This window comes from Microtus oregoni, unplaced genomic scaffold, assembly GCF_018167655.1.
Source record: "Microtus oregoni isolate MIOR12 unplaced genomic scaffold, Mior012 000046F_ref0000063, whole genome shotgun sequence".
NCBI classification, from domain to species: domain Eukaryota; kingdom Metazoa; phylum Chordata; class Mammalia; order Rodentia; family Cricetidae; genus Microtus; species Microtus oregoni.
In genome coordinates, this window is record NW_024543220.1 from 11,487,245 (window position 1) to 11,501,115 (window position 13,871).

General features: G+C 49.8%; 1 protein-coding gene across 1 annotated transcript; it reads right to left on the reverse strand.

Annotated features, from left to right (window-relative positions):
• Nucleotides 1–949: 949 nt before the first annotated feature.
• Nucleotides 950–11,675, reverse strand: LOC121435296 (H-2 class II histocompatibility antigen, E-S beta chain-like). Its single transcript, XM_041634531.1, has 5 exons — nucleotides 11,576–11,675; nucleotides 6,698–6,967; nucleotides 2,481–2,762; nucleotides 1,553–1,663; nucleotides 950–1,038 (listed from the first exon to the last, which is right to left on the reverse strand). Exons 1-5 carry the CDS (start codon nucleotides 11,673–11,675, stop codon nucleotides 950–952), a joined length of 852 nt encoding a protein of 283 aa, XP_041490465.1.
• Nucleotides 11,676–13,871: the final 2,196 nt, after the last annotated feature.

Genomic DNA, 13,871 nt, shown 5'->3' on the forward strand with positions numbered 1-13,871 from the left:
AATTTTTATACTTGATATTTTTTCTTATTGTATATAGTTTGACATTAGGTTTGGAACTCTCTTATTTAGACAAAAGGGGAGAACTGTGGGGACTCCTTCAGCCAATGGCCCTTGGATGCTGGCCTACTTTGGGCTCTGTCTCAGGTACTAGATACACAGACATAGAGGCATGCAAGACCCATTGGCTGCTGGATTCAGTTCCAGTTCCCCGCTCACACAGAGGACTGCTGATCACTGCTTTTACTCTGAGTCAACCCCTAAACAAATAAACCTTTATTATCCCCAATACTGAGATAGTGTGGGCCTACTTTATTATAAATCGCTACATATATACACTCCTCCATTCATATCATGAACAAACAGAGTCTAACAGTGGGTCATTCCTTTCTCTGAATTTCTTCTCCTTGAAACTCTATGAAGCAGGTAATTTTGATTTTTTTGTCTATTTGAGAAAAAATGTGAGAAAGTGTAATCACAGCAACCTGGCTCAGAAACTCAGGCAAAGGGCAGGGGACAAAAGGAAGCAGGGCAGGGGAGGGGAGGGGACTTCTGTCCTGGGACTGTAGGCACAGGTGGGGTTGAACAGGCCATCAGGGAGAACAGGCCTGCAGGGTCCATAACCAGGAGGAGCCAGGTCCTAGGGAAACACTGTCAGTGAAGGAATTGAAGCCAAGAAGGAAACAATTTCATGACATGGAGACAGGAGGAGCTCCTTCCTTCAGCCTTGTCACCTCAGCTCAGCTCAGGAGTCCTGCAGAGCACAGGGGACAGTGGAGTTTCCAGACCTAACTCTGCAGTGGCTTCTCTCCCCCCTCACACCTCCCTGACTGCAAGACAGTGAGCAGAGAGAACTTCTTGAGCTTCAGAGCACAGGCCTTCAGTAAGTGCGGGAAACAAGGCTCAGTGTCCTGGGATCTATATCTTCCCCTGTGTGTCTGCCTGGTGTCCCTCACACCCCAGCCCACACTGTAGGGAAGGCAGATCTGTCTCTGAGGGAAGACTGAAAGGTGTTACCTGTCAGCTGGAGTCCAGACTCTCCTAGAGAAGAGAATAAAATAGACATTAAGTGCATGGAGGCAGATCTGTCCCCCTCCTCTCACACGAACATAGACTCTGAGATTCCTCTGGCACCACTGCCCACAGCATCCAGGGCAGAGGGGAGTGTGTACAGACAGAGGGACTCAAAGTCCCAGTCACACAGCAGCCCAGTGGCTCTTCCTCCACTCTTCCTCTGTTCTGACTTCTCAAGTCAGAATCCCATTAAATTTCCCATCCCCATTTGTTACCATGTACTAGTATCTGCAGACTGTTGGGTTCAGAGATAACTGAAACCTGAGACACCCTGAGAACAAAGTCATGTCTCTTCTCTGAAATGCCATGAGTCTTGACCACCACCAGGATTCACAGGGACAGGAGCTTCCCACTCACTCCACTCCACTGTGACAGGGCTGGTCAGGCTGGGATGCTCCACCTGGCAGGTGTAAACCTCTCCACTCTGAGGAACCATCTCCAGCATCACCAGGGTCTGGAAGGTCCAGTCTCCACTCCTTACCTTTCTGGTTCCTGAAGTAGATGAACAGCCCAGGCCCGAGGAAGAGCAGACCCAGCACGAAGCCCCCGACTCCACTCAGCATCTTCTTCTGTGCAGATGAGGACTGAGCCCCTGAGAAGGAAGCCGGGTTTAGAGGTTTTCACCCCAAATCTTGTTTCCCTTTTGGGGCCCCTACAGTCAGAGCTTTAAGACCGAGGAAGAAGTTTCTCCTAGAACAGTAGGAATTGAACACTCTTGGTGATATTTGGAAGCAATCAAACAGCAATAAGTTCACAGCATGAAGAGACTTAATATGACCACCCTGAGGGGAGCTGACAGAAGCCCCTCAGCTCTGAGGATGCACAGCCCTGAGGCTGACAGAGCTAAGCAAAGGCAGAGCTGAGACTGGACGTCCCTAAGGTCAGCCTTGACCCTAAGCTGCTTCTTGTCCATCATCTCCACGAGCAGCAGCAGAAACACAACCCAGCCAGAGGCAGAGGCTGCAGCCAGGGACAAGTAGGTCCTTGGTCTGGTGATGTCACTGAAGGCTCAGGAGAGTGTAATGGCATAACTGCTTCCCAGGGGCAAAGGTGCTTGTGGAAGATCACACACCTACCCCTGTGAGCCATACTGAAGGAGAGGACAGCACAGAATCAGTGGAAATAGTGTGTGGGAAAGGAGAGCTGACAGACAGGGTAAGCCACTCCCCTTCCTGGTGGGCAGGGATTTGGAGGGGGGGAGTGAGAGAGGGAGAGGACAGGCAGGGGTAAGCCATTCTCCTTCCCAGGTGGGTGGGGATTTGCAGATCAGAGAAAGCTGACAGGGAGAGATAAGCCATTCTGTTCACAGTTGCACAGGGCTTCACAGGGTCAGAAAAACTGACAGGCAGGGTAAGCCATGCCTCTTGCTGGTGGGCGGGGATTTGCAGGGTGAGGAGCTTCCCACTCACTCCACTCCACTCTGGCAGGGCTGGTCAGGCTGGGATGCTCCACCTGGCAGGTGTAAACCTCTCCACTCTGAGGAACCGTCTCCAGCATCACCAGGGTCTGGAAGGTCCAGTCTCCATTCTGGATCAGGCCTGTGTACACGACCCGAGTCTTCTCCTCCTGGCCATTCCGGAACCATCTGATTTCAATCTGGCTGGGGTAGAAGCTGCTCACAGAGCAGACCAGGAGGTTGTGGTGCTCCTGGGGCTCTGTCTTTGTGGGATACACAGTTACCACAGGCTCAACTAGAGGAGAAGGGGAGGTGAGAACAGGTCATGAGGGCAGAGCTGTCCCCCCAGGTTGGCTGTGTCTGCCTCCACCCACCCAGGCTGAGGTCCAAGCAGGACTCAGAGTCTAACACAGTTGTCTGGACTTAGTGTCTGTTTTCTCACGTTAGCTATCAGCGCCACTCTGTGGAGGAATCCCCAGCTGCAGGTGGATTCCCTGGTAGGGAAAGAAAAGCTTATCCCCCAGCTGTTGCAATTTCTCCATCAGCTAAGTACATAAGTTGTGTCTCTGGGTTCTGTCTCTTCTGGTGTCTAGAGGGCAGCAGTTCTGTGTGCGAGGCAGGAAGTCTTACTGAGAACTCTTTCTCATCTCCCTTTGCAGGACTGTGAATAAATCAACTGTACCATATCTTCGGTCAGTGTTCCCCTATGTGTGTCACCCGAGGAGCCGCTGTCTCCTCAGCAGGGGCCGTCAGTGTGTGAGCTGCAGGGTTTAGGGACTGTGCTGCAGTCTCCTCAGCAGGGGCCGTCAGTGTGTGAGCTGCAGGGTTTAGTGCTGCAGTCTCCTCAGCAGGGCCCGTCAGTGTGTGAGCTGCAGGGTTTAGTGCTGCAGTCTCCTCAGCAGGGGCCGTCAGTGTGTGAGCTGCAGGGTTTAGGGACTGTGCTGCAGTCTCCTCAGCAGGGGCCGTCAGTATGTGAGCTGCAGGGTTTAGGGACTGTGCTGCAGTCTCCTCAGCAGGGGCCGTCAGTGTGTGAGCTGCAGGGTTTAGGGACTGTGCTGCAGTCTCCTCAGCAGGGGCCTTCAGTGTGTGAGCTTCAGGGTTTACAGACTGTGCTGCAGTCTCCTCAGCAGGGGCCGTCAGTGTGTGAGCTGCAGGGTTTAGGGACTGTGCTGCAGTCTCCTCAGCAGGGGCCGTCAGTGTGTGAGCTGCAGGGTTTACAGACTGTGCTGCAGTCTCCTCAGCAGGGGCCGTCAGTGTGTGAGCTGCAGGGTTTAGGGACTGTGCTGCAGTCTCCTCAGCAGGGGCCGTCAGTGTGTGAGCTGCAGGGTTTAGGGACTGTGCTGCAGTCTCCTCAGCAGGGGCCGTCAGTGTGTGAGCTGCAGGGTTTAGGGACTGTGCTGCAGTCTCCTCAGCAGGGCCCGTCAGTGTGTGAGCTGCAGGGTTTAGGGACTGTGCTGCAGTCTGCACCCGGACCCCTGCAGAGCAGTGGGCATGCAGCAGAAGGTGGTGCTGGAGTGAATTCTCTCTGAATTGAAGGAGCCAGGCCTTTTCTCTTACTGTTTTGTCTAGCCGACACAGTGTAACAGCCGTGAGGATACATTACAATCCCATTCTCATGGAAGCTCACTGTAAACTCCCTCCATCCCTTAAATGTAGTTCAAAGAAGCCTTCATTTTCTGTTTTGTCTTTCAATATTTGGTTCATCTCTCTACAATCTTCCCAAGTTTTGTAGAAAACCTCCTCCACCTTGTTTAAATGGGGTTTTCAACACCACACATGGTGGTGGGCACTTTTATGTCAATTTGAAATGAGCTGAAGTCACGTGAGAGGAGGGAACCTCAAATTATAAAATGCCTCCATCAGATCAGGCTGTAAACAAATCTGTAGGACATTCTCTCAATTCCTGGTTGTGGAAGAAGCCCAGCCATTATGGATGGTGCCCTTCCTGGGCTGTGGTTCCTGGGTTTTAAAGAAAGCAGGCTGAGCAAGCAGCAGGGAACAAGCCAGTAAGCAGAACCTCTCCATGGCCTCTGCCTCAGCTCCCGCCTCCAGGTTCCCGCCTCATTTGAGTTCCTGTCCTTACTTTGTTTGATGATGAACATTGATATAAAACTGTAAGCTAAATAGTCCCCTTCCTCCCTGATTTGCTTTGGCCATGGAGTTTCACCACAGCAACAATAACCCTGACTGGGACACACCAAACCAGAATCACCACACTTCTGGCAGCACCTGAGCCCACAGCCTGCCATCCCCACACCTGCACGCTCCCTGGCTTTTCTCTCTGCTGTGTAACTTCTAACACTGGAGGGGCACAGCGGCCATTCCTGGCTCCTCCAGTTTCCCTTCCTCTCCCTCCTTATTATGTGGGACCAGGTCAAGAAACACAGCTGGTCAGAACCCCAAATCCAGAACTTTGTCAGGCACCGGGTGACACCCTGAGTAACCCCGAGATGGTAAAGTGTTCGGGACCAGGTCCACAGGTCACATGCCAACACGGGCTCATTTCACAGAAGGGGCCTGAGTGTCGGGATGTCAGGTGTCTCTCGGTTCCCAGACCCACAGCCTCTCACACCAGACAGGAGAGCAGAGCTGAGGCGGGGACGTGAGGCAGACACCGTCCCAGTGACACAGAGAAGAACACGGGACCTGTAACTCACTCCTCCTCATCAAGACAGCAATGCTGACACATTAAATAGGATACGTGAGTTAAAGGCTGAGTGTGGATCGTCCAGTAAAGTAAAAGTCGTGAATAAGGAAACGAACAACAGCAGGGACGTTAGAACCAAGGAGCCCAGAAAAGGCAGAGACGCCTTGTGATCAGTCAGTGATTCAGGTGTCCCCTCGGGGGACAAGGGACAGTTGATTCTAGAGCCAAATATGTGTGGCCATGGCCCAAAAACACAGAGTCAGATGACCCCAAATTACATTTTCCCACATGGTGATTGATCTGTGATGTTTTCATGATAACAGAATGAAGGATTTGATGAATAAACTTCCAAGCGCATCGTGGGAGCATCGGGTGGGCGGGGTCACAGCACAGTGGGGAACTGGCCATGGTCTCAGGGCTCTGATGACAGTCTTGGCTTCTGAGGGGGGGAAAGTATGTGCCTGACAGTTCCACACATCCTGAAAGGTTTCACTCGGAAGTCCAGGATGTCAAGGCAGAGACAGAGGAGGACAAAGAACATCTACTAAGGGGACCAATGACAGGTCAGGATTAATTATGATTAGGCTGTGGATCTGCAACATTCCAACCTCCCCACATCACCGAAGGTCTCCTGAGTCCCCAGCCCTGCTGCAGGGGCAGCTCTTTCTGGAATCTTCCATTCACAGGTCACGAACCTCCCCACCCCTGACTCCCCACACAGCTCAGTCTGACACTTCATTCTCAGTGAGCTGCTTTTGTGAGCACAGCACACATTGTTTCAGCTGAGGGAGGAGGGAAAGTCCAGGAAACACTGGGGACCTGAGAGGAGAGAGAGGCCTCACTCTGGGGTGGCTGAAGCCTCTAGCTAAGCAACAATCAGCAAATGCTATACTGTTTCTCTGTCCCCAGCTGTGACCTGCAGTTTCTCACCAGGGACTCACCACAGGGAAGGGACACATACTAAACCCTGTGCAACAGTAGAGGCTCCCGAGTTCACCCCCATCCAAGGCACCTGCAGAACCATCTCATGTGTCTCTTGCCAAATGAGAGAGAAAAGAAAGAATCTTCTCAGAAAAATTTTGAGGTGTGTACTGACAGTCGGACACTGTATATGGCTGATGCCAATACAACCCCCTGCCTGCTCTTCCTGTGGGGGCTGTAGCCAGGGGCAGGTCTCCCTCTGTGTGACTCTCGCTGGGAAGCCCACACCCTGGGGTGCATCTTTAGCTCCCTCTGTCGGACCCCTTCCTCCTAACCCTCCTGCTTAAGCTTAGATTGATGCATCTTTATACAGTGTCCACCCCCTTCGCTGTCCTGGGCAGTCTGAATATTCTCTCAGGGCTGGAGAGGTGATCAGAGTTAACAGGGCTGCAGCTCCTGGTGAGGACAGTTCTGTTCCCAGGTCCCATCTGGGCTGCTTAAAACCACCTGTGGCTGCAGCTGCAGGGAGTCCAGCGTCTCTGCAGGCTCCTGCACACAGGCAAGCAATGATGCACGCACCCTCCTACTGATCCCTCACAGTGCCCCCCACCCCGCCGCCCCCCTCCCCGCGCCCGGTCCAACCCCTTGCCTTCACCTCTCACCTCTCCTCTGCACAGTGAAGCTCTCCGCAACCTGGTAGTTGTATCTGCAGTAAGTGTCCACAAGGGACCTCTTCTGCTCCAGGAGCTCCTTCTGGCTGTTCCAGTACTCAGCGTCTGGCTGCCCCAGCTCGTTCACCGCGTGGTACTCGCCCACGTCACTGTCAAAGCGCGCATACTCCTCCTGGTTGTAGAAGTATCTGTCCAGAAACCGCACGCGCTGCGTCCCGTTGTGGAAATGACACTCGTGTTTAACTTGTTCCAAAAACCAAGCTATGGAGACAAGAATGATCTTCAGTGGCCACAAATGACCAGACCCAGGCTCGCCCCAACCCACCTCTGACTTCAACCCAACCCAAGGGGCAGAGGACACACAGCCAGGTCCTGGTAGTTGACAAGGGTATAAACAGGGAGAGGGATGAACCCCCGGAAATCCCCCTCCCCCATTCCTAGGAGAGGCAGGAATTGCTCTCCCTTCATAGCCTCCTGCTTGCCCTCTCCCTCCCTCCTTCTTCCCTCCCTCCCTCCCTTTCTTCCTTTTCTTTCTTTCTTTCTTTCTTTCTTTCCACCCCGAAGAAGTTTCCCCTCCCTCCTCTCCTCCCAGTCCCTTCCCCGCCCTCCTTATGCACCCCTCCTCTCCTTTCTCTTCAGAAAAAAGGCAGGGTCCCATGAATATCAACCAAACAGGGCAAACTGAGTTTACAGCATCCAGACTTAACAGGAGAGGAGGTGTCCACACTTTTTTTTAAGCCCTCATCTATGATCTCCTGATCCTGAGAGGATGCAGAGGCTGATTGGCCATTTTGCCTCCCATGATATTCTTTTCATTACTATTGAAAATAGACTTTTTCATATAAAATATTTTGATCACAGGTTTCCCTCCCTCAGCTCCCACAGATCTTCCCCACCTCTTTGCCCACCCAAATCCTTAATCTTTCTTTCTCTCTCCCACTAGAAACAAATAGGCAAGTAAGACAAAAGAAAAAATTAGTATAGAACAACACACACACATTCACACTCACAGGAATAAAATAAAAGCCACAAAACCTTGAACCATAATATATGAGCAAAATTCCTGTATGGTGAGGAGGAGGAGAGGGAGGGGAGAGAGGGAGGGAGGGAGGGAGGGAGGGAGAGAGAGAGAGAGAGAGAGAGAGCCAAGAATATCATTGAGCTCACTTTGTGTTGGAACAGCTACTGCTCGGCAGGGGCTCTGCCCTTCAGTGTGGTTTATACAGCCAGTGAGACTCTTAGTTTTTGTGAGTGTGATATAGTTGTATCATTGACACCCCCCAGTCTTCCTACATAAGCTTTCTTGTTCTCTTTCAAATTCATGGCCTCTTTTGTTATTAATGGTTACATACATATATGCATATACTTATACTTTCCTAAATACATGAACACACCCTTCTCATCTGCATAATGTTACTTGAATGTGTGTTTTCAGGGCTGATCATCTGGGACTGGATAAGCAGTTGGTGTGCTCCTCCCTGGGGAAGACTATTCCTCACACCTCAGCACTCCACTGTTGTCCATGGTTCCTGCCTAGGGCTCCAGCCTCTGGGCTTCCCTGTCACACACACTTGGTCAAGGCAAGTGTCCCCTGCTCAGTTATGGCTGAATGTTGCTGCTTGTACCATGGCCCCAAGGGAAAAAGTCCCATTTGGGAATAGACTTGAGAAGAGAACAATCCTGTCACGGGCCATGCAGGAGGGACTGGTGCCTGTGTCCAGATGCACCCCTCACAGATGAGCACCCGACAGATGTACCTCTGGTATTAAAGAGGAGAGGGCTCAGCAAATGTTCGTCTCTCTGGTCCCACAGCTGCCCCACCTGGAGCTGAGCAGGAAGCCAGCGCTCACCACTCAGAAGACACCACTCCTTCCATCCCTCATGATCTTGATTCTTCCATAAACACAGCAGAAGGAACGGGAAATCTCCCTCAGTGCTGACCTGTGCTGACCCAGGGGATCCACAGAGGGAAAACAGAGGCTGGCCCCTCCACTTTGGAGCTTAAATTGTGAGAGTGAGGAACAAATAGGAGAGGGGGTGGAGTTCCACTAACAGGGAGACTTGAGTGACAGGAGGGGACAGAGAAGCTCTCTGGGGAGTGACAGTGAAGATGTGTTACAGATGGGAGCAGAAGAAGAGGGTGGGGACTGTCAGTGTCAGGGGAGGGGGCGCATCTCAGCTGAGACAACACCTCCTGCCAACCTGAGTTCATGATCAACAGTGCACAGGGCGTGAGGGCGGAGGAAGGGGCGGGATGAGAGTGGGGTCAAGAGGAGCCCAACTTGGAAGCTGTGGGGTTGACGGGAACTTCTGAAAACTACTGGAGAAGTTTGTGGAAATGAAAACCATGATCCCAACACTGACCCACAATTCCATTGTCTAAATTACAGACCCAGAGAATTCACAAGCCAGATCTTTTAAAATCAGATGTCAAGTGTGACCCCAGGGACAGGTGAGGGTGTCAGTCTGAAGTTTCAATAGAGATGGGGCAAGACATTCAGATGTATAGTTTTTCTTCTCATACATAATCTAGCTCAGAAAATGTAGAAGAGACCTGTTAACAGTAACTCAAATACATGTGAGCACCAGACATCATCATGTCCCAAATACACAGAAAGATGAAGAAGTTCAGGGCATTTTGTGGGACAATACCTGTGGCGGTCATCACTCCTCAGGGCTGTGAGAGAGAAAGAGACTGCTGAGAGTTTCAGAGAGTTTATTTCTGATCTCGGTGTTTTGAGACGTCACTGATTTATACTTTACAAAATGGAGGGAAAATGACAGTTTCAGAAGAGTTATCTTGATGGAACTAGAGAGATGGCTCAGTGGTTAAGAGCACTGGCTGCTCTTCCAGAGGTCATGAGTTTAAGTACCAGCATCACATGGTGGCTCCCAACCATCTACAGTGGGATCTGATGCCCTCTTCTGGCATAAAGGTGTAGATGCAGATAGAGTCTTCCTACATTAATAAATAAATCTTCAAAAGAATAGTCTGTGTGAAGGGCAATTGAAATTACCCGGCGAGTGAGAACAAAGCACGAGGATGCAACAAACCTGATCAAGAGTTTATTAGAGACACGTGAAGAGGCGTGGTGAAGTCGGTGTGCGGCCAGCCTTTACAGGCTGCCTACCACAGCACAGGTGGCTGACATAGCGATGTCATGTACAGATGACGGAGCTCATGAATGCATGGCGAGGGTTTACGTAGCTGCGTCATACATAGGTGATGCAACCATACCACGTATAGGTCACGCAGGGCCTTTTAAGGTCCCCGGGGGTGACTAAGTATTTTGCCTGAGCACTTCTCTGCACGTGCCCTGGAACCTGGAAGTGCCAGCCACGCTGTGTGGCAAGAATCGTAACTGTAATGATTTCAGCCGCAATAAGGGTGATACTTCTGGGTTCTAGGGGCCATGCATGTGCAGAGAAGCCCTCAGGCAGAAGTGCCTAATGGCCCCCGAGGATGTTAAAGGGCCCTGCGTGATCCACGTGCATGGTGGATTACATCATCCACATATGAATCAGCTGCACACTGACTTCCCCAGGCCTGTAACACTCCCTCTAAAAAATTCCTAAGCAGGTTTGTCGCGTGTTCCATGTTTCCTTCTCACTCACGCCAGGTAATTTCAATAACAACAATAATGCCAGGGTAGGAGCCTGTTCTGTGGAGTGGAACAAGGAGGTAAGAGGCCGCATGAAAGCTTCTGCGTCCTTTGATGCCTGAGATGATAACACAGAGAGAAAACACAGTGAGCAGCAGCCCCTAGTGCTCTACACGGCCATCCCTCCCGATCCCTAAACATCTCTATGGAAACCATCCTCCCTTCCCCATTTTCATCAATTAAAGCAGAGAGGGCTCAGACGGCTCGGCCACAGTCCCAGCATTTGGGGTCACATCTTAGGAGTGTCAATAACCCCATCTTTCATATCCCATATGCAGACCCCAGACTTTGATTTTTCTCTGTGTGATATAGGTATGGGTCGTGAATCTGGAAGTGATCACAAGATGCAAAGAGGAGTCAGGTCCTTTCCATGGACTCAGGAGAGAGAATGTAGGAGAAAATGAAATGCAGAAAGTTTCAAATCACAAATATCAAATGGGCTTTAACCTGCCCCAGGTTCTCAGAAGAGGCTTCACAGACTTTGAGACAGCTCACACAGCCCATGCTCTCTAAGGCTGCCTTAGCTGCCCTGTGCTCCCGAGTAGAATGGGAACTAACGCATCACCCTTCAGGGTCCTCATGCAGGAGCAGGCTGCACAGACACTGGAGTCAGGGAGAGAGAAAAACTGAGCCCTGGGCTCAGCCTCCCAGGTGCCCAGGAAGTGGCTTCAGGGCGGGCAGAGGATGCGCAGGGATCCCCCTGGGATGCTCAGCCTGTTACTGTGACTCTGTGACACTTCCAGGGGAATCTTTTAATCACTTCAATATTGGTCTTTTTTATTGAAAATAAAATAAAATAAACATATATACTAAATAGAATACAAACACACACATGAAGTTCTATTTTTAACGAGAAACCTCTTTGTCTGGCATAGCTCAACACAATGAGGACAAGCCCTGTGCAGGGGTTGATTTAACATCATGATTATCAATCCTCTCCAGGCCCTGAGGACTGTGACACAAGGCTGGAGATGCTCCAGGAAGAAACTGGAAAGCAATGGCTGATACGTGGGGCCTCTCACACAGATCTGAGAGCACGGGCATCTGGGCTTCCATTTGGGGAAACAGTTTGGATTTCAAGTGAGGACTTTCAGTGTGGGTGGTCACAGAAAATATCGGTAGATTCAAGGAGCTTGACCTGGACAGTGAGAAGTCGGCCCCTTCCTCCCCCACCCCCAGCAGCTCAGCACCTGAGGTGTGCACTTACGTCGGGGGTCCCTGATCAAAGCCATGGAAGAGCTCAGCACCATCAGTGTCAGGACCACAGCTGCCACCCAGGGGCTTCTGAGGAGCCACGGTTTCATCATGCTGAAGGAGAGAAAAGATCAGAATAGGAGGAGCAGACAAGCATACACAGAAGAAACTATGTCCTCTCTTTACCCATTGCTAGGATAGTTAAGAACCAGGGGAATCACTGCTTTGATGCTGATTGGGTAAAGTCAGTGTAATTAGCCAATCATCAGCAGAGCAGACCAGCACCATCAGTTGCTGGCTAGAGATTCAGTAGTAAGGTCCCCCCTCTGAAACTGGCAATTCCCTCTTAAAAGGGCAGTCAGCCTGGCCTGAGTGCCCAAGCCTCCAATCCCAGCCCTTGGGAGGCAGAGACTGTAGAGCCTCTGTAAGTTAGTGGTTAGCTTGGTCTATGCATGTCATGTCCAGATCTGCGAAGTCCCCCAAAAACCAACAAGAAGACCGAGTACCATATATAAAAGCAAAGAGCCATCATTTTATACAAGTTTGCAAACTTGGTCTTTCTGTGTGTTCAACATATTGAAATAATTGAAGAGCCCCAAGCTCAGTTAGAGTTGGGTTTTTATAGTAGTAAAGGTGAGGATGAGGGATTTCTAGGCATCAGGACTCCTGATTGGCTGACAATTGTCTAGGGGTGTCCTGGTGAGGTGAGTGTGTGGTGTCAGGTGATCCTATCTACAATGGTTGGAACATTAGGAATTTCCTTTGGATGGTCTCTTCCTGGGTGGTGCCTGGGTAATCTCAGGTTGTGGTCATTCCTGTAACCAGGCATTACCTCAGGGTAAACTCCTGAGACTCAGGCCTCCAGTAAGCTTGTCATGGCTAGCTAGGTCCTACACTGGCAGGTGATAATGGTTGGAAGTTAAGAACATTTTGGGTGGTCTGTTCCTATTAAGCTTATTATGGCTGAGTCCTATACTTTCCCATTTACAAGCACGGATGACAGGACCAAATCATGGGTCCTGCTTGCCCATGGTTTTAAGGAGGTATCATTGGGAACTAAGAACGAAATTAATAAATCCATTCATTGACAACTTTGGGCCTATTTTCTGGTATATCAACTGGCACTATAGGTAGCCATTTTGTCCCCCATGCCAGGGAGTTCCCCTTTGTCTCAGCTTTTCAACCTATTCTGGGCAGGGAGCATGGGATGACATGTTCCTTTCTGCAACTATGTCAAGCTGACATTGGGGCATTGTTATCAGGGCCAAAGTAGGCTGAAAGGCTAGCCAAAAGTAAGGAGGGAATTCAGAAAATGGGGCACTCATTAGAAGCATCTGGTTCACAGACTCTTTTGAAGAGACAGGGAGCATTCACATCAGCTGGACTGGTTCACATCAGTTTTCATCAAGTCCAGGGCTCACAGTCACTCAGCGCAGGTTGTAGTCAGCAACTGATGCCTAGATGCATCTGCCAGCCAAGTGAAAGCCTGTTGAGATAAGTGTAAAATAGAAACAGAAGTTAAAATTTATGTACTTAAAGAAAAATAATAGATTATTGAAATCCATATTGTAGAAAAAGAGCAGATAACGGGTATCTGTAAACAGCAGGTACAGACTCATAACTTTGGGTCCTAGCAAAAACTATATATTTTGGTTAGAAACATGTATATATTCTGCTGTCAAGAGAACTATGTATGGATTGGACAGAGATGCCTTTGGCTTGATGAGAAACACCTTTTAGTTCATATTTAAATGACAACTAGAATAAATCTAAAATCTTAATCTTGTGACCCAAACAGTAAGAAGTCATTCCTCTATCAGCGTATTGGAACTATTCCAATGAAAGACATCAGAAACATTTCCCATATCTTAACCTGTATATACATCTCCAGTCATTTTTTCAACCCTCAGAGCTTGTGAACTTGTTTATCTTCAGACCTTAAAACGTTTTTTCAAGAGATCTAGTAGCTTTTGAGAAAGCAAGACTTGATATATACATGGAGAGAAAGAGAGAGAGAGAGAGAGAGAGAGAGAACTATGTGGAATTATCTGGATACCTTTTGCTGCTAAATTGACAACATTATAGCTGACCTAGCCATCAATACGATCAGAGATCCAAGAAGGATAAAGTATATCTGAGTGCAGACCAAGTAGTTTCTGAATCTATTAAAAATGACAAGGACTAGAGTCCATATACAGTTAGTCATACCCAGGTCTCCTAGCATTGGAGGCAGACGTATCCAGAACATAAGTCTTATAGTCTTAGCCAGGCCCAGAAGGTGAATATTTTTTCCTGTGAAAGAGGGGCAT

Excerpts from the sequence above, each read along its gene's own strand:
- LOC121435296 (XM_041634531.1), bottom strand. The coding sequence starts at position 11,675 with ATGATGAAACCGTGGCTCCTCAGAAGCCCCTGGGTGGCAGCTGTGGTC. Across the intron at positions 2,763-6,697 it reads CTTCACTGTGCAGAGGAGAG|TTGAGCCTGTGGTAACTGTG; the intron begins GTGAGAGGTGAA and ends CTTCTCCTCTAG. Across the intron at positions 1,664-2,480 it reads CCCTGCCAGAGTGGAGTGGA|GGGCTCAGTCCTCATCTGCA; the intron begins GTGAGTGGGAAG and ends CTTCCTTCTCAG.